The 25,030-nt window shown below is 46.8% G+C and overlaps 2 protein-coding genes across 5 annotated transcripts; one reads left to right on the plus strand and one right to left on the minus strand.

Moving 5' to 3' along the window:
- Nucleotides 1–666: 666 nt before the first annotated feature.
- On the plus strand, nt 667–19,607 carry LOC147008014 (small ubiquitin-related modifier 1-B-like). 2 transcript variants are annotated; one of them, XM_085865849.1, is made up of 5 exons: nt 667–750; nt 14,420–14,494; nt 15,684–15,761; nt 16,501–16,572; nt 19,287–19,607. In XM_085865849.1, exons 1-5 carry the CDS (start codon nt 682–684, stop codon nt 19,443–19,445), a joined length of 453 nt encoding a protein of 150 aa, XP_085721975.1. In that variant the 5' UTR covers nt 667–681; the 3' UTR covers nt 19,446–19,607. The 2 variants fall into 2 exon arrangements, with proteins under 2 accessions (XP_085721975.1, XP_085721976.1); XM_085865850.1 differs by lacking the exon at nt 667–750 and adding an exon at nt 11,247–11,404.
- On the minus strand, nt 8,078–11,185 carry LOC147008015 (uncharacterized). Of its 3 annotated transcripts, none has more exons than XM_085865854.1 (4): nt 10,738–11,185; nt 9,168–10,394; nt 8,996–9,076; nt 8,078–8,744 (listed from the first exon to the last, which is right to left on the minus strand). In XM_085865854.1, the coding sequence occupies exons 2-4, from the start codon at nt 9,206–9,208 to the stop codon at nt 8,447–8,449; spliced, it is 420 nt and encodes a 139-aa protein (XP_085721980.1). In that variant the 5' UTR covers nt 9,209–10,394; nt 10,738–11,185; the 3' UTR covers nt 8,078–8,446. The 3 variants fall into 3 exon arrangements, with proteins under 3 accessions (XP_085721980.1, XP_085721979.1, XP_085721978.1); XM_085865853.1 differs by having other exon boundaries at nt 9,168–10,458; XM_085865852.1 differs by having other exon boundaries at nt 9,168–9,927; nt 10,307–11,185.
- Nucleotides 19,608–25,030: the final 5,423 nt, after the last annotated feature.

Below are 25,030 nucleotides of genomic sequence, written 5' to 3' on the forward strand. Positions count from 1 at the left end.
AAGATAGAAATCAAACACAATCTAAATAAGAACAGAGTTCAATTTGTTCGACCACTTTATTAGCGTGGAACGACAATAATCAAACAAGTATTGAACAGGTTGAAACACCCACAACATCCCTGGCTCCGGGTCAGGCTGTGCATGCGCACTGGCACAGGGGACCGTCGATATGTGGAATTACCGTAAAGTACAATGTTCTCTACAATCGTGTTCATACACCGCACAACGTTTAACATTCACAAGATAGAAATCAAACACAATCGTGTTTATACACCGCACAACGTTTAACATTCACAAGATAGAAATCAAACACAATCGTGTTTATACACCGCACAGCGTTTAACATTCGCAGTTTCTCTGTTAAGCATTCGCTGTTTCACGTGCGGTCTTATTTTTATTTCCACAACATTTGGACTCTCTTAATGTGTCCTCTTTAAGATCGGGATGTGGAAGAAGAGAACGGAATAAATAGTGGGGGAGGGTAGAGGATGGTTGATTGCCTTGAATGGGAAAATAATGAGGAAGTAATGGAAGAGGGGATGGATTGAGTGGGAAAGAAGAAGAAGAAGGTGAAGGAAGAAGAAGAGGATGAAGAGGTTATTAATTTGAGAATCACGAGTGAAATGACATCAGGTGAGTAAAAATTCCCTGTTCGGTGTTCGCAGAACAGAGAGGATTATAATGAAGGACACGGACCCAGTGTTCATTCAAGGAAGCCATGTTGCACGTCCCGGCATCCTCCGGTCCGAGGTGACTCACGAGATACGTGTCCACTGTGTTGGAATGTCATCGTCATCCACTCGGTGGTGATATTCAACAAGATAACACCTGTAATGGAGGCAGGGGGACCAAGTCAAAGGGGAAAAATATGAAACATTGGGTACGCGTGGTAGGCCCTGTTGTGCTGCCGTAAGCCCCGTGGTATGCTGCCAGGGTATTCTAACGTATGCCCCCATTTTACCCCCGAGACCCCATCCATGACAATATTGTTGCGTGCCAGCGGGGTCGGGTGAGAAGACCACTCGGTGGGGGAAGCTACGTCGATTCCCACCTGTTTAGTGTTTGTTATTCCCACCTGTTTAGTGTTTGTCATTCCCACCTGTTTCATGTTCTTTATTCCCACCTGTTTAGTGTTTGTTATTCCCACCTGTTTAGTGTTTGTCATTCCCACCTGTTTCATGTTCTTTATTCCCACCTGTTTAGTGTTCGTTATTCCCACCTGTTTAGTGTTCGTTATTCCCACCTGTTTAGTGTTCGTTATTCCCACCTGTTTAGTGTGCGTTATTCCCACCTGTTTCGTGTTCGTCATTCCCACCTGTTTCGTGTTCTTTATTCCCACCTGTTTTTCGTGTTCGTCATTCCCACCTGTTTAGTGTTCATTATTCCCACCTGTTTAGTGTTCGTTATTCCCACCTGTTTAGTGTTCGTTATTCCCACCTGTTTCATGTTCGTTATTCCCACTTGTTTAGTGTTCGTTATTCCCACCTTCTAATTTTTATTAGTAAGTTATTCCCACCTACGAAGTTTAGAGACGACTCGTGTTTCTATACAACTAGTGTGTGTCCGTACGTGCGTGGCTGTACATGCAAAAAAAACCAAAAAACTTTCAAACCGCGTGCCAGAAACAACAAGGACAAAGGCCGTTCCTTCGCTCGTGCGTGGCCGTACGTGCAAAAATAAAAAATCAAAAAAACTTTCAAACCGCGTGCCAGAAACAACAACCACACAGGCCGTTCCTTCGCTCGTGCGTGGCCGTACGTGCAAAAAAAAAAAAATTTCAAACCGCGTGCCAGAAACAACAACCAGACGTATGGCCTTCGCGCTTGTAAATGACGAGTGGATTGGGGCATTGTGTTTATCTATAAATGCACATAAGAAATCGAGAAATTATTAGAATACAGTGAGTCATCACTATCCGGAAGTCCGTACGTTGTAACCCGTAATGGGGAACGCGCTCTTACTTGGCCATAACTTGGCAACCACTTGTCCGATTAATTTCAAACCTTGAAAAGGCAAACAAACAAAGATTGCTGGAATTATAGATGGAAGATAGATACTGTGGGTGCAAAATGCCAAGCAACGTGTCCTGTCATTGGTAACTGAGGATCTCTTCCTCAACGGCCACGCCGACACAGCAACGTGTCCTGTCATTGGATTGCTAAATAAATGGCCATAACTTGGGAACCACTTGTCCGATTAATATCAAATCTTGAAAAGGCACATCCTCAGGTCCCGAGCAATATACCTGGCAAGTTTCAATTAGATCGGACCAGTGGTTGTCGAGAAACAGCGGTCAAAGACACACACACACACACACACAAACACACACACACACACACACACACACACACACACACACACACACACACACACACACACACATTTCTGGAATTATAGATAGATAATAATTTACAAATCACAAGGATACAAGAATCATTGATAAATTAAAAAAACAATTTAATAAACAAAACAAAGATTAATGAAAACAAAATGAACTTGTTTTACCTGATATCAATCAGTGTACAACTCTTTGTTGTTGTTTATTCGGTGGAGACGTGGCCTCTGTCTGGGTGACATTAGTTTGATTTCCTCTATTTTATGAGCCAGTTCATCTTCCAGCCTTTGCTGTTCATTGTCAACCTCCTCTTCCTCTTCTTCACTCTGTTGTCCATTTTTCTCCTCCTCATTGTGACCTATATTTGTTGTTCTTATTTGTTTTGTTTGTAAACATATGATTTGATCTGAGTTATTAACTTCGAGTGGATCTTTTTCTTCAGGTGCTGCTGCAACATTTCCTCCTGTCATTCTCTGTTCCTGTTGTGGAGTTTTCAGTTTTGTTTCTTCATTCAATTCTCCAACCTGTTCCCCACTTTGTGTTTCTGTTGTGATTAAATTTGAAATCTCATCCGTTTCTGTTTTCCTATCTCGTTCTATTTTCTGTGTAACGTCAGTGAGTTCTGTTGGTTGTTCCTTTTCTTTGGGAGTTTGCACTCTGGGAATCTCATCCCAAACATGTGTCTCATCATTCCATTGTGGTATTGGTGGTCGGTCGCCATTTACAGGTGACCGGCCATTTCTTATTGCCTCGTGAGTTTGTTCATCTCTTACTCTGAGTTCCTCCTTTGTGAATATTTTCCCTTGTACGATGGTGTTATTTTGTGAGTTTAGGGTTGTCCGTTTAAAATTAACTTCATCAGGGCATAGTCTTCAGAATATCTGTTCCTCGGTGTTCAGACTTCCTTTTCTCACACCTTTTCGTTTGGAATATTCCATTGCCAATACTAAGGTCCATTTTTCCTTCTTTGTCCAGTATTTCATTTTTATGCTGATTCTCTCTCCTTGGGTCATCCGATTTATGTTTTCCATTGCTTGTTATCTTGCTTTATTAGTTATTTCCTTTATACTTTCCTGGGTGAAGTGTCTTTGCCTCCTTGATGCTGTTGAATTGAATTTCGGTCATGGAACACCATCGGTCTTGGCTGACAGCTTTGTTTGGTTTAATTGGTTCATGAATCTTTCTCCTCCACCGTTCGTCCCCCATGCTTCGTGTGTAGAATACACTTTGCAGTGGAGGATGATTTCCTTCTCCTCTGAGCTCCAGCTCTGTTCATTTATTTTTCTCCGATTTGGCTGGAACATCGTCGTTCTTGGTTGTGGAACAGGCGACACCTTTTTAGCTTTGGTGTGGAGTTCTGTCTTCTCGTGAGGCAGGGATTCTCTTTCTCGCTGGAGAAGGTGCTGTTATTTTCCTTTTCAGCACACATTCCGGCTGCTCGATGCGGCCGCACAGACTTAGACCTCAGTCTTCCAGGTGTCTGTGTCCCGTCAGACATTTCCTCTGACTAATTGTCATTGTTCAGCATATTTTTGTTGCAGTCAGCGATTTTGCTTTGCAGTCAGTGGGACAGACACCTCCGCCACGTAATTACTGATCCACGGGAACATATCGGACCCACAACATGTTTGAAATGTCAGACTATTCACCGCTGTGTCGTTTTTGGCCCAATCTCTCAATGGTGAAGAATCACTTCAAAAATTAAATAATTCTCCTATCCGCATCCGGATTCGGATCTTCACCAAAATCTCATTGATTAGTCCTCGCCACACACCCAACGTGTCCACCAAGTTTGGTCCGAATCCGTTTTTCAACTTTTGGAGATATCCTGCACACAAACACACAAACTCATCTTGTTCGTGTCACCCACCCCAAACTCATCCGCCATCTTTTGTCATCATCCGTCCATAACTTGTTGAAATATCATGGTACGTCTAGTTTTTGGTCCCATCTCTCAGTGATGAAGAATCACTTTAAAGAGGTCACATCGTCGCTCTCCGTGTTCGTGTTCCTTCGAAGCTCCGATGGGGGCCATCGCGTGGCACCTCGTGTTCGTCCTTCTCGTCCTCCCGGAGCATCTCTGGAGTGTGTCGATGTATGAGAGGACCGCACACCTGTATCAAGGTTACGGTCTCCTCCGTCAGGGGTGACGGTGGAGGGACTGCTTTGCCGTGTTGCTGGTCGAAACGTTGAGCCATTCGGTGCAACGATAGGTTGGAGTACGCATGACATGGATCTTGTTCGTACAATCTCCAAGCGCCCATCGTTACTATGGTGATGCTCTTCCCACTTCAGGACCTGACATCATTTTCCTCACAATTTCCTTATAAATATATAAATAAATAAATAAATATATTTAATATATAATATATATTTCTATATATATATATATATATATATATATATATATATATATATATATATATATATATATATATATATATTGTTGTGGTTGACGAAATTCGCAAACCACCATTCAGGTCCCTTAGGTGAGATATCTCTGTAAGTATATGTGTAGTTAGCCCAAACCCGTTGTTTAGAGGGAATAAATGTCATTCATTCGGGCTGCGACCCTTTTAGATAGCCATTTTTCTTTTACTATCTTTATTTTGGACCAGCCGCCATTACTACCACCACAACCACCACCAACCACGTCTCAACAGCCATCACACAACAACCACCAACCGCAACGCCGCTTCACGACCCTTGCCGTCACATCTCGCTCTCGCAACCATCGCATCACCGCCATTCCCGCGCCGCTTGTGGACACCGATCCTGGACTCGTACAGGGCGCGTACCGAGCAGCGGGTGCAAAAACACCAGCCTTTCCGAAGAAATCGGATCAAGAACGATTCACGCCCACTTCTGTTCCGTCCTATCAGCGAGCGTGGGGCGATTTGGCCCCGCCTCCAGGTGCGTCGGAGTATAATCGCTATATGCAGATTCGCGGATCAAAAATCATTCACGCCCACTTTTCCTCTGTCCAATGGGGAGCCAGCCAGAGGTGAAGGGTCGAAGGTGAAGGAGCGAAGCCCCGGGGGCTATAAAGGGCCACGTTCGCTCGCCAAAAAGGCAGTTGAGTTGGGAAGAGTTGGCAGTTGAGTTGGAAAGAGTTGAGAGTTTCTGAGAAGAGGAAAGCAGTTGGACGCAGTTGGACGGAGTTGAGAAGAGTGGGAGAGTTGGAGAGTTGTGGCGGCGGTGAAGGCAGTCGAGAGGGCGCTCGTGTCAGAGTCGGGGAGCTGCGGAGAGGGGAGGCCGGTAACGCGACCGAGGTCGCGGTGGAGACGCTCGTCGCGGGACCCAAGCCAGCGAGATATCCTCATTCCCCAGAGCATCAACAACCCCCTCCTGTTTCCCCCCCGTGCTGAGATAGTGTGAGAAGGGGGCCCCGTTCCCACCCCATTCCAGGCAGTGCCAGCGAGGCCCGCTGAGTCGGGGCGCCACCGCCATCTTGCGGCTCATCACCAGACGGGTAGGCTCGACGCGGTCTCGGCCCCAGGCCCGTCTGCCCCCTTGTAGTTGAGGGTGGTCCCTTTTTCTTTTGCTTTGAGTATATGTGTTGTCGGCGCCGTCTGTGAAGTAAAACTGTATAAGTGTTGCCGTGTGCTCGGTAGTCGGTAGTAGATCTGCATTGTTGCATTTGCTTTTTGTGCAGAATTGTGTGTTTCTTCTATTTTTACATTTGCTTTTGGTGTATAATTGTATATGTGTGCTTTCCGTTTGCCGCGGAATAAATGTGCTTTATGTTGAACTGTTTTTCCCGTTTCGCTTCGTCTTTTCCTTTATTGAATCTCCATCTTACTTCACGTAAAGGGTTGGTCGTGGGCTAAATACGCCCAATAATTAATCGAACTGTCGAGGTTGACGATAACACCGCTCGGTTATCCCGATAGTACGGAACGGGTCGCTTAAAGTGGCCCGTGTCCGAAGTCGACCTGCGGCGAGGTGCGATCGCCCGGTCTACCCTCCGTGTGGGTACTTAGGTAGGTCGAATTTGGCGAGCAACCCTATCCCACGCAGGGGGCCGATTGGCACGATCATGGTGAGGCCGAAAGGCCCACCCGTGACTAGTTCCCGGCGTTAGTCCGAGAGGGTCACGACGGGATTGTCCGTCCGGTGGGCGACGTGCCGCGATTCGAGTTACATGGCCGTTCGCACGCCGGCGGGCGCGAATACCGCAACTATATATATATATATATATATATATATATATATATATATATATATATATATATATATATATATATATATATATATTCAACGAAAGAAGCGTGCCATGACATGACGATGACGTCATGTGCAGAAATTACACGTCATATGTGTGTGTGTGTGTGTGTATATATATATATATATATATATATATATATATATATATATATATATATATATATATATATATATATATGTATGTTTGAATAAATAAATATATTTGACAGACTTGTGATTGTTTCCTTTATTGAGATAAATTATGAAAAAATAAGAGTGTTTGGTGGTTTTTGAACGGCCCTATGTCGGGGTTAAACAATCCGTGATCATGTGACGAATCAGCTCGTTGTGATCTAACCGTGGCGGAGGCTGACATGGATGAGAGGTGTCGAGTTAATCTTGTACTGGCATAGTAAATGTGTGTTTCCCAATCGATCCGTTGCACATTGTGATCACATTGCGGTCATTCTTGTTGTACAATCATTGTATCATCAAGTATTGTCTGGTTTTGCACCTCCAACGACTTGACGGTCACGCAGCTCTCGAGCGCATAGATCTCCGCAATGATATAAAGGCGAAACTAGCCGTGAAACATCCCAAAACACACACACACACACACACACACACACACACACACACACACACACACACACACACACACACACACACACACACACACACACACACTGAGAAATTTGTGTTTACACGTTTAACAGGTCCTCATTCACCAAAACACTAACTAACCAACACCTGACCTGCATGAGTTTCACGAACTTGGGGTCTTACTCTAACACGTCCTCCATTTGTTGATGGTCAGGTGGACGCATCGATCATGGCCACCATGAGGGTTGTGCTCATAAGGCACTAACTGAGGCATTTGCTTTCGACGACGTCATCGGGAATGTAACAAACATGGTGAACAAAGATGAAACTTTACGGGTGGTCACCGCGGACCACTCGCACACATTCTCGCTTGGAGGCTACGCCGTGCGTGGAAAGCCCATCTTTCGTGAGTTCCTGGGGAGATGAGGTGTGCGCGTTTTCTTTGTACCAGGTGAGGTTGACTCAGGCTGTCATCCATCCGAAGTCGGCAAAATGAGTACCAGATTACTGGGAAGATTGAGCCATTCGAGTATCCTGCGTCGGAGTGGCAACCGGTCCAGGATTGTACCCAAAAGCCAGGTAACTGCTTCTGCAGCACCGATGCTCTGCACAGTCTGGTCCCAATAGATGGATGGAGGCACGGACGGAGGCACGGGGTGGTTGATCTTGTGAGACAACTTTAATATCCTGACAAACATCCCTTTGCCCAAACGATAAGTTCTGGACAATTGAGAAGACGTCCCAGTTGGAACACACTTTAAAGAACACTGGAGAACCATGAATCGGAAACCGAACCTGTTGTTCAACACTACTTTGGCTCTGAATTTGTCAAACTGGACGGACTCTCGTCCCGATTGAGCTGCACAGAGAGAGTCATTGTTTTACTCTGTCCGCCTGTCTGGCAGTGAAACAAAATTGAAAACAATTCCAAACAGAAAACTCACTGTTTTATTGATGTGACAAAGGACACAAACAACAGGCGTGAAAAACTAATTAAATGTGTTCGACAAGGTGGTGTAAAAGATGCTGAAATCAACGGCGGTAAACTTGCGAACAAATTTTATTTCCGACAAACTTTAAAAATATTTATTTTATTTAAATTGAATTGTGCACATAAACACTGTCACAAAGGGCTCTAAAGTGGTCTTCTTCTTCCTCGTTCCATTGTGTGCCATGAGCACCACCTCCCGTAACCCCAAATCCACACAGACGATGTAGGTTGGGAACCATTGCACGTTGCAGACAGTATTTAATTCGGCTTCTCCTCTTTGCAGGCACAGACACAGCTCCCATTTGGTTCCTTTACCTCTGCAGACACGTTTGAGACATTATCGGGATGTCCGTCTGGATCCACAGGAATCTGATGGTGTGCACGAACGAAGTCGACGTTGGAGAAGATTGCAGCGTCATGTGATGTCGCTGGAAAATCCTGAATGTGTGGAATGGGACAACGGTCTGGAACAGTCCGGTTGTTTCAAGATTGGTAATCCCCATAAGAATGCCAACCCCCAGGTGTCTTTTTGGGGACCACGTGTGGTGATGAAGACCAACTGCTGTACGATGGTCTCCTGATCCCACGTTGTGACATGTCGTGAAATTCCTGGTGGGCGACACATAACACTGAAAAACAACAAATTTGCCACTGGGGTAAATGTATGTGTGTTCCACGAAGTCGACGATGCTGATTTAGAATCTGAAATCAGGATTAAACCAACATGAAAGGACTTTTAGTGACAGGAACAATTGGAAATCCAATGCCATGGATTCTGAGAATGCTTTTCAATACTTTGTACAAATCAACATGATTAGCTGATCTGAAATAGAAATTCCAGAGAAGGTGTCAGGACTCACCAACCGTCTCCGACTGTGACTTCTCCAGCCAAACAGCTAGGCCGATCCGGCTGAAATTTGGCAGTAATGTTCCTCTCCTGACTGGAAACAAAGATCGCAAAGCTCATTCTAGTCACGTGAGTTTGAGTGGGTCAAAATGCCCGACTTAGTAAATTTCTTCAAATATCTTTACCTCTTCGGCTTGGACTCAGTCTCCGCTTCATCAGTCCACATCCCGGGCTCGGCCTCCACCTCCTCGGCTCGCTCTCCGCCTCATCGGCCCAGACCTCCGGTCCAGCCTCCACTTCCTCGGCTCGGATGCGGCCTCCACTTCATCAGACCTGGCCCCGGGCTCGGCCTCCCCGAGACCATGCCCGGGGTCAGGGTCATGGGGTCAAGGTCAGGGTTGAAGAAACAATATTTTGTTTTGTGTTTTTTTTTCCAAAATATCGGTGCCAGTGTCATTACGAACACACCATGCATCTTCCTATGAGACCAGAACATATGAACACGTGAGGATATTTGAATTTGTGTGATATTCTCCCTCTGGTGATGCCAAGCATTGAATATTTTCCAGTAACCATACAGATTCTGACAGAAAATTTTATCACGAATCCAATGATACCTCGACATTGAAAATTGTTTGAATCTGGACAAAGATATTCATATTTTCGTTTCCCCTCCCCCCTTCATTTCAGCGGCCCCTAGTGACGGACCCTTTGCACGTATCGTGTCCTGTATCATTTGAATGACACCACAATTTGAAACCACATACCACCTGCAGCTTTCCGGAGGGTCAATTAAAACACCCTATCAAGTCACACGTTTTCTCTCAGGGGTGTTGAACGACTTTCCTTGTTTGGACTCACATGAGAAATGGCTCCTGGACATATTGAAAGAGCGGGTCTTTGTGAGATCCACCAGGAATCTCCTCTCCACAAAACACATGGAATCTGAAAATGATTAGATCTGAAAACCCGTTTGTTTAAGAAGAAACAAATATTGAAAGAAAAGACACAAAATGTACCAGCACCGGTACAAGAAACCCCATAATGTTCAATACTATACTAGAGAGAGGGAAAGAGAGAGCATGAGAGAGAGAGAGAGAGAGAGAGAGAGAGAGAGAGAGAGAGAGAGAGAGAGAGAGAGAGAGAGAGAGAGAGAGAGAGAGAGAGAGAGAGAGAGAGAGAGAGAGAACGATGTGCAAATGTCTCATGACATGTTCTCCTCTTTTTAACGAGCCCTTGCTTTGTAATTATACTGTTCTCAACAATTTGATATTCCACCCGACCCGAGTCTCCCGATAAACCACAAGCACTTCTTCCCACTCACCTCGTGAGATCGATTTTGAATCCAGTGCGTGGGACGCTCTTCGTACACCGGCCCGTCATTGTTTCCCTCGTACACGGCGGGTCTTGTCCTCATCGGAAGAGAGAAAAGCGAAGAGCAGCTCATAAAATGCCTGTTTCCACGACGACGACGATCTGCAAACGATCACCTCCTTTGTGACGAACAATACGCCAAGCCACGCCCCTTTGTATTGTTGTTGCCATGGCAAAATGCGTTCGCAAGGACGTGATTGGTTGATTTTGAGATCCGTGCGTTTATATCCTCTGAAAGCCGTTAACACCCGTTGGAGGGTTTGTTTAAATCACGTGACACGAACATTCTTCCCCACACACATTCCTCCTTGTATAAATTAACCCCTTGTGTTGGTTAACGTTGTGTGTTCGTGTGTTTATCGGTTTAACAAACCGATTTACCAGATCGCTTGGTACTTGAAGGACTCGTGTTACTAACTTGTCTCTCTCTCTACTTCAGCAACACTTGTTTACCTCTCACGGGTTTGTTCCCTTCGACCCGAATCTCTATCTCCATCTCCACCGTCAGTCAAGAGGGGGAGACCCGGAACAGTCGGGAAATCCGGAAATGGCGTCCATTGTTGGATTTATTTATTTATTTTCCCATCTCCGTACCTGGCTCTGACTACAGACTCCACAGGTGTGTGTTCCATTTTACGATTTCATCTACACACTCGTACAGTCCTCAGACGGTTCACTTTGTCCGAAATCCATTGTTTTCGCGCCTTTCACGGGACCTGCCTGGAATCCCGGAAGTGAGCGGCGCAGGAAATATGACGTCATCCAACGATTAACGGTTTATTTTCACACAACATGAAAAATACAGATATTTTCTCCGATTTTTAAAATCCATATTAAACGTGATAAGATATATATATAAAAATAAATAAATTATAAATTTGTATTTTTAATATAAAATCGGATTTGTTTTCCCGCCCAACTATCCGAGTCCACCGCCTGGGCCTTGCGCCGCTTCGTGCGGTGTCTCGACGTTCGTGCGGCCGTGTGGATCGGGGAACGAGCAGAGCGCGGCCGACGGAGGCCGAACGTCGCACGGATGTCCGTACAGGTAGGTACGGGCGCAGGAAAGGTCCTGGGGGCCCGGTCCGTGCGGGGGGACAGGTGTTTAACGAGTCTAACCGGACCCTGAGTACCTTGTAGTGAAGGTGGTGGAGAACAAGCTTTTGATAAATGTTCCGTTCGTACTCGTGACCGGTCGTCGGATGATTTAACTTGATTAACTGCATTGTCTCTGTTAACCAGGCAGTTGTTGTGGACTTTGTTCATTTACCTGTATAAATGTGTGCTCACCTTTCTCCCCTCTCGGGCCTACAGTCCTCACTTGCCTAAAAGAAAAATAAAAAAAACATTTCTCATAAATTTGCTTCAAACTCCATGAATCCTCTCCCCACGTGATCCAACATCGAAGCTTTGTTTGTCTTGTTGGTTGAAAGTCAGACGGCTGGTTAAGTTTTTGTCTCCCTGTCGTTGACCGTTTATTCATCCCCCACCGGTTTCACTGTCAGGGACTGGAGGTTTGCTCTCTCTCTCTCTCTCTCTCTCTCTCTCTCTCTCTCTCTCTCTCTCTCTCTCTCTCTCTCTCTCTCTCTCTCTCTCTCTCTCTCTCTCTCTCTCTCTCTCTCTCTCTCTCTCTCTCTCTCTCTCTCTCTCTCTCTCTCTCTCTCTCTCTCTCTCTCTCTCTCTCTCTCTCTCTCTCTCTCTCTCTCTCTCTCTCTCTCTCTCTCTCTCTCTCTCTCTCTCTCTCTCTCTCTCTCTCTCTCTCTCTCTCTCTCTCTCTCTCTCTCTCTCTCTCTCTCTCTCTCTCTCTCTCTCTCTCTCTCTCTCTCTCTCTCTCTCTCTCTCTCTCTCTCTCTCTCTCTCTCTCTCTCTCTCTCTCTCTCTCTCTCTCTCTCTCTCTCTCTCTCTCTCTCTCTCTCTCTCTCTCTCTCTCTCTCTCTCTCTCTCTCTCTCTCTCTCTCTCTCTCTCTCTCTCTCTCTCTCTCTCTCTCTCTCTCTCTCTCTCTCTCTCTCTCTCTCTCTCTCTCTCTCTCTCTCTCTCTCTCTCTCTCTCTCTCTCTCTCTCTCTCTCTCTCTCTCTCTCTCTCTCTCTCTCTCTCTCTCTCTCTCTCTCTCTCTCTCTCTCTCTCTCTCTCTCTCTCTCTCTCTCTCTCTCTCTCTCTCTCTCTCTCTCTCTCTCTCTCTCTCTCTCTCTCTCTCTCTCTCTCTCTCTCTCTCTCTCTCTCTCTCTCTCTCTCTCTCTCTCTCTCTCTCTCTCTCTCTCTCTCTCTCTCTCTCTCTCTCTCTCGCTCTCTCTCTCTCTGTCTCTCTCGCTCTCTCGCTCTTTCTCTCTCCCCCCCTGTCCGTCTGTCCCTCCTGTGGTTTTTCAGACTTTTTTCCTCAAACCCTTGAACCGATCCAACTGAAACTTGGTGAATTGCTTTGTTATCAGTTCGAGAACAAAGAGTGCGAGTTTCAGGACGTTTAGTCAATTTTTCACAGCAATGTCCTCATTACCTTCGCATTCTGCGAAAGGTTATGTTTTGATCGGCGTGTATTTATTACCTTCGCATTCTGCGAAAGGTTATGTTTTGGTCGGCGTGTATTTATTTATTTATTTATTTATTTGTAATCTTGTGATTCGTATAACTCAAAAAGTATTAAACCGAATTGCATGAAATATGGTGGGATGATTGGTTATTATCCAGGAAGCATTCGATTAGATTTTGGGATCGTTCGGGTCAAAGGTCAAGGTCAAGGTCACGAAAAGGTCAAAATCGTCTTTTTACGATAACATGGTCAATTTTTATTCAATTTGCATGCAACTAACGCCAAAATGTTCAGAATTCAACGCCTCATCTTGTGATATGCAATATGACACAATGACGCCCATACTCTTGTTACCGGTTAGGGGTCAAAGGTCAGGGGGGTCACGACCTTGAAAAATATGCGGTTTTTGTCATAACGCGGTCAATTCTTGTCCGCTTTACATGAACCCAGCACCAAAATGTTCAGAATTTAATGCCCAATCTTGTGACACAATGACGTCATAACACATGTCACCGGTTGGGGTAAAATGTCGGGGGGGGGTCACGCCCTTGAAAAATATGCGGTTTTCGGCATAACTCAGTCAATTCTTATTCGATTTGCATGAAACCAGCATCAAACGAGATTACCTTCTCTTGTTGAAACGTTGTATTCACCGAGCTTGCGAGTGAAGACTCGCCAAAACGACGTGAGTTGATTGTTGTTTAGTCCGTAGCCCCCGAAAGTCGGGGGGGGTCATGACATTATAGATATGTGGTTTGTGTCATAAGACCATTCATATGAAACCAGTTCCCCACACTCATACCAAGAACTAAAAAAGTAGTGGCGGCGAAGGTATGCGCTCTATGAGTGCCCGTTCTAGTTGGACTTGAATCACGTCTGTGGGGGACGTGTGTGTGTGTGTGTGTGCGTGCGTGCGTGCGTGTGTGTGTGTGTGTGTGTGTGTGTGCGTGCGTGCGTGCGTGCGTGTGTGTGTGTGTGTGTGTGTGTGTGTGTGTGTGTGTGTGTGTGTGTCAAAAAGCACTTCTCACTCTTGTTACTCTTGAAGTTACAGTTGTTTGAACGTTTTCACAGTAGATCCGTTGTCCGGTGACCTGGGATGGATATCTCAACACGTGTTTGGATCTCGTTACCTCGGCCACCCAAGCTGAAGGAGGTCATGTTTACACCCCCGTCTGTCTGTCTGTGTGTGCGAGATATCTCAAAAAGTTGTGGACGTATCTGGATGATATTTTGTGGACGGGTTCGGTGTGTGACAAGGACGAACTGATTCGATTTTGTTGAAGATCCGAATCCGGATCTGGATACGTGAATTGTTTAATTTTTTAAGTGATTCGTCACCATTGAGAGATTGGGCCAAAAACGATATAGACCCGTCTCGCATGACATCTCAAACATGTGTTGTTCCCCATATGTTCTCGTGGATCAGGCATCACGTGGCGGAGGTGTGCGCTCCACCGAGTGCCCTTCCAGTTTGTGTTTCTTGTTTAAATGTCGAAGTTGTTTTTCATGGAGAAAGGTTCGTCTGTCCTTTCAACAGGAGACCAAGCCGGATCCGGATGCAGCGAAAAAGGAAGGAGGTGAAGATTTCATAAATCTGAAGGTGGTTGAACAGGTAGGACTTTCTTCGATTTTTAATAAATAAGTGTTTGTGGATGTTGGGAAAAGGAGGTTCTTGGGAGTGGGTATTTTGATTTGGAGGAGGGGTGTGTGGGGTGATGGGGGAATCTGGGGGTCGTCATGGTGACAACAGCACTTATTGAACTTGATTAATTTTTTTCAGGCTCATGATCATAGTGTTCCAGTGCAGTCTTCATGGGATTGTAAACTTGCGGAACTTGAACCGTTTGATTGCAGCACGAAAGAGCATTGGAAGGATTCAAGCTTTTGGGCCTCACTATCTGCCATGATCTTTCCTCGGAAACTTTTTGACCTGGATGGGCACTCGGTGGTGCACGTACCTCCGCCAGGCTGATTAGTTTATATTTTGCATCCCACTGATAGGCCGGATCTGGATTCTGACGTCACCGACAATTTAATGAGCTTGTTCTTGTCACCGAACCAACTCATCCACCAAGTTTGGACCGAATCCGTGTGTAACCTTTTGAAATATCATGCTATATATCTGTTTAGCCCGATCACTGAATGGTGAAGAATCACTTAAAGAGTTCTTACATGCGGATCCGGATTCGGACCTTCACCAAAATCGAATCATTCCGTCCTTGTCACACACCCAGCCTCTCCACAAAGTTTCGTCCAAATCCGTGCACAACTTTTTGAGATATTTTGTTCACAAACAGACAGGGGTCTACAGTGGTGGAGGTACTAACTAGACTTCCAGCAAGTTCGGATTTGGGTTCGACACGATGGAAGGATGTAAGGCGTGACGTCAAATGTGGGTTTAAACCAATGAGAGCCGGAGACATCGAGGCCACGCCTCAAGCCGGCACAATGTCATTTGGAATTCAATTTAGAGATGTCATCGTTACGAATGGTCATTAAAATAACCAGGTAGCCTCTGTTCAACAGGAGCTCGAATTAGGTGTATGTGTCAAGTTTGTTGGTAATTGGTCCAGTACTTTCGGTGTGATTGGTGTCACAGATAGACAGACAGACAAAATAACGTTTATTAATTAGATGCTACCTGAATTCACCGTCCGGTGATCGATTACAAATGTCACTGTTTTGTGAGTGTTGCTTGTTGGTGACATTGATTCATTCGTCGGAGATGTACGCACGACGGACATGTTCCCTGCTTCATGCCAGAGTGAGTCTGAGCGCTCTGTCGGTTTCCTTGTTTTCAGGGCGTGAGTGAGACCAAGTACAAAATGAAAACGACAACGCAGCTAAAGAAGCTGACACATTCTCACTGCCAACGCCAGGTGCGTCACGATTCCAAATTATCTACCTGTATAAATACTGTTTGTCTGTCCCCCCCCCTCCCTTCATAAGGACAATTTGTGTGAAGGATTTAAACGCCAATCTTTTAACATGACTGTGTGTTCACTGTGGTCTATTTTTGAGGATTAAAAAAACCTCGAAAAACATTCTCCACAAAAGTAATTACATCTCTTCGATTGGAATTGTAGACGGTGACTGACAAACCGAGCTTCGAGGGCGGTGTACAGAAGCGTTTTAAAAAATAAATAAAAAACTGTGGATGTATCCATCACTTTGACGGGCGAGGATGGTGCTCGTCAATCTGTCGTTTTTGTTAGTTTTGATTCTTCACCTGAGAAGGTTCAAGGGAGATAAAAAATTCCTCGCTCGTCACGTTTATCGGTGAAACGGAGGTGGGAGCTCACAGTGGACGTGTCCATCACGTTGACGGGCGACGATGGGGCTCGTTAACATTACTACCGGCGAAGTGACCGGTTGTACTTGGTCGCGTGTGATGATGCAACGATTGTAATTTGTTTGAGGATTTTAGTTTTCCCCTGTGTGGTGTGTTTGGATCACTCGAGCAGTTTGCTCTCACCGGAGCTGTTCCGTTTCTGCATCCTAACACGCATCGGATTTTACTTTGAAGACTCGAGTTTTGAAGACTCGAGTACACCTGTCGGATTGTTGTTTTTGTTTGAAGACATCACTTTCCCACTGTTCTCCTTTTTCTGCTTTCAGGCTGTACCTCCACACTCACTGCGGTTCATATTTGAAGGGCAGAGAATCTATGATCACCAAACACCATTAGAGGTACGTGGGATGTCGAGGGGGGTTATTTCATCGACTGGAAACGTGCGACTATTTATCTGCTGCATTGGTTGCTTGTTTTTGTTTACCTGCTGCATTGTTTGTTTGTTTTTGTTTAGCTGCTGCATTGTTTGTTTGTTTTTGTTTACCTGCTGCATTGTTTGTTTTTGTTTTCCTGCTGCATTGTTTATTTGTTTTTGTTTACCTGCTGCATTGTTTGTTTTTGTTTTCCTGCTGCATTGTTTGTTTGTTTTTGTTTACCTGCTGCATTGTTTGTTTTTGTTTTCCTGCTGCATTGTTTGTTTGTTTTTGTTTACCTGCTGCATTGTTTGTTTGTTTTTGTTTACCTGCTGCATTGTTTGTTTTTGTTTTCCTGCTGCATTGTTTGTTTTTGTTTACCTGCTGCATTGTTTGTTTGTTTTTGTTTACCTGCTGCATTGTTTGTTTGTTTTAAGAAAATTGCCTCCCCAAAACTAGAAGCGAGTAAGTTTGGGGTAAATGTGTTTATTTATTAACACGAGGTTGGTGGGAGGAGCAGGAGGTCATGGTGGAAGGAGGAGGATGATGTTGTGGTTGTAGTAGTAGGAGGAGGAGGATGTTGTGATTGTAGTAGTAGGAGGAGGAGGATGTTGTGGTTGTAGTGGTTGGAGGAGGAGGATGTTGTGGATGTAGTGGTAGCAGGAGGATTTCGGAGGACGTAGGAGGATAAGGTAAAAGGGGTTGGGGAGATACAGGATGGACAGATATTTTGCCAATCAGTTGAGTAGTTCAAGTGAACAACTTTCAGGATAACATGTTAATCTAATATATAAAGCTGAGTTTGTGTGTGTGGGTGGATGTGTGTGATCCTCGTGATTAATATTAGAAGTGTTTCATGTATTTTAATAAATGTCCTTTTGTTGGTGTTTTGTAAGTACTGTGCTGTTTGCTGTTGAGATGTCCAGTGGTGTGTTGTTACCAAAGCAGCTAGCTCATTAGCGCTTGCCAAGCCTGCCGTTCCTTATCAACGGTTTCATACAGAGTGCTTGCTCGAGTGCTTAAGCCACTTGGCAAGCGCTCCACAAGCAACTTGGTGACAACACATCCCAGATTCATGACATGACGATGAGGATAAACATGTATAGCATCATTATTTCAGCCATATCGATGAATTTGTCCCTCAAGGAGTGAGGTGGGAGGAGCAAGGGGAAGGGCTGGAGTGGGAAGAGGGACCCGACGTTGCCCGGCAACGCCGAGTATCGTTGATCGTCATTTATATTATTTTATAGAGAAATCTAAGTGCATGGAAGAGCAAAATGACAGAGGACAGCAAGTTCACAGATGATATTAAATACAGACGTTGCACGTGAGTGGATGCTCGACAGAAAAGGCAAGGGGCCGGAGGAGAAATAGCTCGGTTTCTGGAAGAATCTGTGCAAACTTGAAGGAGGAGTTGCGTAAGTAAACAGGTGGGAACAGATGAGAGCAGGTAGAATATTGTGAGGTCACACACCTACCTGTAGTGAGTGAGAATCGACCTCCTGTTGTTAGAAGCAATTGGAGTGAAGGGTCTTGTATTCCACAGCTGAAAAAAGAGAGAAAGAAAGAGAGAAAGAAAGAGAGAGGGAGAGAGAGAAGGAGAGAGAGAGAGAGAGAGAGAGAAGGAGAGAGAGAGAGGGAGAGAGAGAGAAGGAGAGAGAGAGGGAGAGAGAGAGGTGCATGCAGATTGTGTTTTCAGTGTACAGACCTGAGTTGTTTCATAATTTCATCGTGCATCACTGAATTTGGAAACCAACGATTTCTGAGGTCAAAAGGTCAAAGGTCAACTCAAGGTCAAACTTGTAAAATCATCAATTTAAATCTGAAAAATAATCAATTTTCATCCGATTAACCTCAGCTTTGATTAAGATTGTCAATTTTAATCTCAACGAAATGGACAATTTGATGTTTCCATGGCAACCTTTGGAGGTGGGGAGGTGGATTTTGCAACTAATCGTGCTCTGTGACATTTTTCTTGTTTGTCCAGGTGATATCTTCGCCATCCTTTGAGCTCGGAAGCTGAAATTTGGGGACAAAAGTGAACAACTGCTTTGGCAAAAACAATATATATAAATATATATATATATATATATATATATATATATATATATATATATATTGATAAATCAATTAATTGATTAATTACTTAATTATTATCGATTTATTAATTCCTTAATTATTTTCATTCTCATCTGGGCAATATCTCAGGTACCTTTTGATCTCAGAAGCTGATATTTGGACACGACAGCGAACTCGGGATTTGGCTATAAAAGGGTATTTCTAATTTATTGATGAATCGATTAATTAATCGATTAATTATGCATTTTATGATGAATTGCTTAATTTTCAAAAAGTGCAGGTTCGGATGAAACGGTGGTAGTTAAAGCAAGCTATTCGGCAATTCATTGAGAAATAATATATTTTCCTTTTTTTATTAATTTATTTTAGTTCTGCAGTTAATCAGTGAATCAATGAATTATTTCACACTGCCCCTTCCCAATTCCGTTTCCATGTGCGGCATTGCTAGGTGCTGGAGGATTTGTTATTTATTTATTTGTTCGGCATGGGGGGCAGTGTTCTTTAAATGTACCTCGACTTATTTGTTTTCTGATTTATTTGGAGCGTTTGGTTCTTGAGAAGCTTTGCCTTTTGAATGTTTATGATATTTGTTAATTTTTACCATTTTGTCCCTCTTCTAGTTGGGAATGGAAGACGGAGATATCATTGAGGTGTACCGAGAACAGACTGGTGGACTGTATATCAACGAGAACTGTTCTCAAGCACCTGACTTTTCAAATGATTACAAACCCCTTTCAGCAATGTGTACTTTGTATTTGTTTTGTGAGTGGTCTTCTTGAAGGACTTCGGTGGTTGGCTGAAGATCAAATTAATCAGGCATTTTTTTTGGTCTAGTTTGGTGACAAGAGTAGCTGGAATCGGTTTGCAATCTCCGTCCTCCTCAATGCGTTCTCTTGTTTGGTTTGTTTGTTTATTTCTTTGAAATAAAAATAGAAGTTCTCGCTTTGTTTTGAGAGCTTTCAGCTTTGATGTCCTCGTTTCCTCACTCCCTGCTCACGTCCCCCATATGTTACCCCGCACACGCGAAACGAAAAGCGGGATTAAGTAATTGGTTCATGTCTGTCCGTCCATCGGTCCGTCCGGCTCTCTATCTTTTCAGTTTGTGATCGAGTATCACCTTATTTAAATTGAATGTTCTATTTTGAACATGAATCGGAAAAAAGGTCTGTCGTTGAACCGAACTTTGGCTCTCAATTCGTCCTGATCGCACACGTGCAGAGAGGAGTGAGATACATTTTTTTTTATCTGTCTGCCTGTCTGTCAAACAAAATGTAAAATAATTCCAAACAGGAAACTTACTGTTTTTAAGGACGTCATAAAGGACACAAACAACAGGCATGAAGAACTAATGTCATGTATTAGATCGGGCGATGTAATAGACACTGGGTAAAAATGGCGGTAAACCCCAGAATTAATTTCATCATTTGCCTTTAAACTTTTGTTTAAATTGAATTATACACTTGAAGAGTGTCGAACAGAAATCGCCTTCATAATACGAACAAGAACCATGCTACAAGTCGATACGTAGCAGGTGAAAAATTTATTGATGAATCTTTTTGATGAATTGATACTGTTGTGGTTACCAAATTCGCAAACCACCATTCAGGTCCCTTAGGTGAGGTATCTCGGTAAGTACATGTGTAGTTAGGCCCAAACCCGTTGTCTAGTGGGAATACATGTCATTCATGCGTGCTGCGACTCTTCAGGATAGCCGTTTTTCTTTTACTATCTTTAATTTGGACCAACCGCCATTGTTACCACCACCAACCACCGCTTCACCACAACCGCCACGACCTTCACGTCACACCTCGCAACCGTCGCATCGCCACCGTTCTTGCGCCGCCTGTGGGTACCGGTGTTGGACTCGTGCAGGGCGCGCGCCGAACAGCGTGTACAAAATCACGGATTTTGTGCTTCAAAAACGGATCAAAAACGACACACGCCCACTTTTTGCCGTCCAATCGGTGAGCGAGGGGCGAATTGGCCCCGCCCCCAGGGCGTTGGAGGGCGATCGATATATGCAAATTTATGGATCAAAAAGCATTCACGCCCACTTTTTCTCGGGCCAATGGGGAGCGAGGTGAAAGGTCGAAGGGAGGGGGTCAAAGATGAGAGGGCGAAGCTACGGGGCTGATAAAAAGCAACCGTGTTCGTCAGTCCAGAGAGTAGGAGAGTAAGAGAGTAGGAGAGTCGAGAACAGAGAGTCAAGACTTCACGGGCGGTGGAGTTGGCAAGAAGGAGCTGGTCGTCGTGTGCATTGGAGTCGGAACGGAGGGGACGGAGCTGTGGAGAGGCGGCGAGGGCAGACGAGGGGGTGCTCGCGTCGTGCAGGGAGCTGCACCCCAGGGAGGCCGACAGCGCGACCTGGCCGAGGTGGAGACGCTCGTCGCGGGGCAATAAAAATCCTCTATACCCCGAGCATCAGCAACCCCCTCCTGTTTCCCCCCGCGCTGAGATAGTGCGACCAAGGGGGCCCCTTTCCCACCCCCTACCAGACACTGCCCGCGAGGCCCGCGGAGTTGAGGCGCCATCGCCGCTCCGCGTCTCATCACCAGACGGGTAGGCCGACCCGGTCTCGGCCTCAGGCCCGCCTCATCCTTGAGGGTATTCTTTTCCTTGGTTTTTGGGTATGTGTTGTCGGCGCCGTCTGTGAAGTAGAATTGTATAAGTGTTGCCGTGTGCTCGGTAGTCGGTATTAGCTCTGCATTGTGTCTTCGCTTTTGCATTTGCTTTTTGTGTAAATTGAATTGTGTTTTTCTTTTCTGTGTGCATTTGGTGGAATTGAATATGTGTGCTTCCCGTGTGCCGCGAATAAATGTGCTTTGTGTTGAACTGTTTCCCGCTTCGCTTCGTCATTTCCTTCATTGAATCCTCATCTTGCTTCACGTAAAGGGTTGGTAGTGGGCTGAATACGCCCGATAATTAATCGAACCGTCGAGGTCGACGATAACACCGCTCGGTTATCCCCATAGTACGGAACGGGTCACTTAAGTGGCCCGTGTCCGAAGTCGACCTGCGGCGAGGTGCGATCGCCCGGTCTACCCTCCGCGTGGGTACTTAGGTAGGTCGAATTTGGCGAGCAACCCTATCCCACGCGGGGGCTGATTGGCTCGATCGCGGTGAGACCGAAAGGTCCACCCGTGACTGGTTCCCGGCGTTAGTCCGAGAGGGTCACGACTGGATTGTCCGTCCGGTGGGCGACGTGCCGCGATTCGAGTTACGTGGCCGTCAGCACGCCGGCGGGCGCGAATCCGCAACACTGGTGTCAGGTCGTGCGATACAAATTCATCGCCCTCCTCGCGGCACTGGTATCGGAGAACAGGAAAACGGGCTCTCCTGTCTCCGGCTAAATTCACGGGAATCGGTCCAGGGGTGAGAGAAGCGACCCTCGATTCCCTCCAAATTACGAGCGAGCGAAATTAACCCTTTAAGAGAAGCAAGATGGCGTCTCAAGGCGAGCGGGAGCCGGGGGTATTAGAAATGGATGTAGAATGTGTAGAATCCATGGTCCAGGATGGAATCCCCGAGCAGGAAATGTTGATTGTGCAGGAACACGGACTCGCCCAACTGAACCCAGAGCCCGAAATGGGTGCGGCAGCGGCCGCGGTGTATGACACCTCCCCCCCCCCTCTCCACCAAAACCCTTCCCCAACCCCTGCCGAAACGGCTCACTCAAGCGCACCCGACATGGCCCAGCTATGCGCCATGCTGGCGGCAATGACAAGTGAAATGAAAAACGAAATGAAAGGCATGAACAAACAAATGAACGAAAAGATGGATGCAAATACACAACAAATGAACGGAATGGAAACAAACATGAAGGAGGAAATGAAAGAGCTACGGGGTGAGACGCAGAACATGGGCCGATGCCTGCAGGCGGGCATGAAGGCCGTGACCAGGGAGCTGGGAATGGCGACTCCACGTGTGGAAGCAAACGAGCTGGAAGGGGGTGCAACGGCTGACAGGCCCGCGGTGGAGGCGGGTAAAAAAATAATTCGGGGGGCGTGTTGGGCGAGGGTCGTGACAGAGGAATCGACGGTGACCAAAAGGGAAAAATTAAATGGGGAGACCAAAACGTGTGAGACGAGACACGAGGTGACGACAAAGGAAACTTATAAATGTATAGAGACACGGGAGACAGAAAAAATAGAGGAGAGACAACACGATGAAGACGGGGTAAGTGACGTGCACACACACACGGAGGTAGTGGAGGATAATGGGGGTGAGCTCGCGGAGCGTGTGGGGACCCAGTGCGAGCACCTGGATGGCCTCCTCCAGGAACGAGGGGAGGGAGTATGCCCCCTTGAGGTGAGTCACGACCAGGTGAGTTCGGTCGTGCTTTGCGAGGTTGAGGGGACGGGTGCTGTGGACGGGTGCACGGAGAGCTTGGGGGGTATAGAGGCCCCGGAGACCCTTGTGGGGACACAAATCCCCAGTGTGGTTGTCCCTGTGTGTGTGGTGCAAGGCGTGAGTGCGTCCCCGTGTGTGGAAGCGACCCCGTGTGTGAGTGGTGTGGTGGCGATGGTGCCGGAGTACGTGCTTCCCAGCACGCCGTGTGTGGATGAAACGGCCAGTATGAGTGAGGCACCGTGTGTGAGTGAGGCACGGTGTGTGGATGAGGCACCGTGTGTGGAAGAGGCCGTGTGTGTGAGTGAAACGGCCAGTATGAGTGAGGTACCGCGAGTGAGTGCCCCCGCGTGTATGAGTGGGGCACGGTGTGTGGATGAGGCACCGCGGGTGAGTGCCGCCGCATGCGTGAGTGAACGGCCGTGTGCAAGGTCGCTGTGTGCAAGGGAGACCGTGTGTGTGAGAGAGCGGTATGAGAGGGAGATGTCGGTTGGCATGCGGGAGCACGCAGCCGCGTCTCCCGGTGTGAATGTGATGGTGTGGACTGTGAGCGTCGTAACACGCAGGTATGCGTGTGTGGAATGGAGACGGAGACGGCGACAGAGGAGAGAAAGCCGAGTAGCGGCTGTAGTTGTTTCGCGGACCGTGCCGGGTTCACCCAGCAGTGAGCACGCGGTTCGTGCTGTGCAACGCACGAGACCGCCACGTGCTCGCTTGCGAGAGTGAAGTCCCGGTCCGGAAACGCACGCGGTGGATTTGCCGATCCCGCGGACGGACAAAGTTTAGGCAGGTAAACGGATTTGGACCGGACGGGTTCTCCACGCGATCGTGTGTGTTAAGCTCCAACGGGCAGAGCACATGTGTTCGCGTGGGGAACCCCTCGAGACGTGTGGCTTGTGTTTTTTTTTATGCGCACGGTGACGCCATGGCTGCACGTGGGGTTGGAATCCGGCAGGAGGGGTATCTCTGCCGGATGGTCCCGTCCAAGGAGGGACGAGGAACACGTGCAGCTGCATGACGTCACGGGCAGTTGCAAGGTGCAAAGAGCGCGAGTTGCCGCGCAGGTGCTGCGCATGGGAAAAAAAAAGAAAAGGAAAGCCAAGCCTCACTTTCGGGTGCAAAGGATTCCTGGGCAAGGGGTGAAAGACCCCCTTACCTGGGCACAGGATGGAAACTAGTTAGGGGGAAGGGTTAGCTTAGTTAGACCGGCTCCATGGGGCAGGGGTAAGTCCTCATGGGGCCCGTGGAATGGATTAGTTAGAGGGATTGAAGCCAGATTTAGGTGGGGAAATAAAATAAAATGATTTATTTGAGGACATGGACAGACTTGTGAATGTGTAGTGGGGACGTAGTTTAGCTACGTAGTGTTAAAAGGAACGTGCCATAGTTTAAGGGACGACGTGGGAGCACGAGTTAGTTAGGGGATGTAGTTAGAAGGATGGCAGAGTTCAGTGGTGTGTGTGTTGAAGAGTTGGTGAGTGAAGTGGAAGCATGTGCATGGTGAGTGAGTGAGGCCAGCGGGTCTGTGTGAGTGGAGCGAAAGGGGAATGCATGGTGCGATGAGTGATTGGGGGGAGGAGTGACTCCCGCCCAAGGGACCCCGGGGTCAGAGTAAAGTGAGTTAGCTGGGTTAGTCAAATTTACAAAATGGAGGTCGTTTTGCTGTTGGTGGGAATGTAGGCTCGAGACCCATTTGGAGGGGTGCAGGAGCCCTGTTGACGGGCTTGGGAGCGTGGCTGCGAAAGGTGAGTATCGCTGAGTGGGTACCCCGGGCACCAGGATAGTCGGCCGCGGTAGGCCAAGGGCCCAGGGGGGGCCGGGATAGAGTAGTGGGCACGGGTGCGCCTGCTTGGTGCGGGGGCCCGGGGCGCCATTAGCCGCGTGGGCAGTGTTGTGGGCACGGGTGACCCTCGGAAAGGGGCCCGGGAGGCCGGCCTGCCACGTGTGCGTTTCAGGGGAGGTGCCATGGGGGGCACTCCCCGGTGTTAGGGAGCTGGTAGGCTCGGAGGCAGTGTAG

Source organism: Eptatretus burgeri, chromosome 22 (genome assembly GCF_056783735.1).
Source record: "Eptatretus burgeri isolate ZD-2024b chromosome 22, Ebu_testis_v1, whole genome shotgun sequence".
NCBI lineage: Eukaryota > Metazoa > Chordata > Myxini > Myxiniformes > Myxinidae > Eptatretus > Eptatretus burgeri.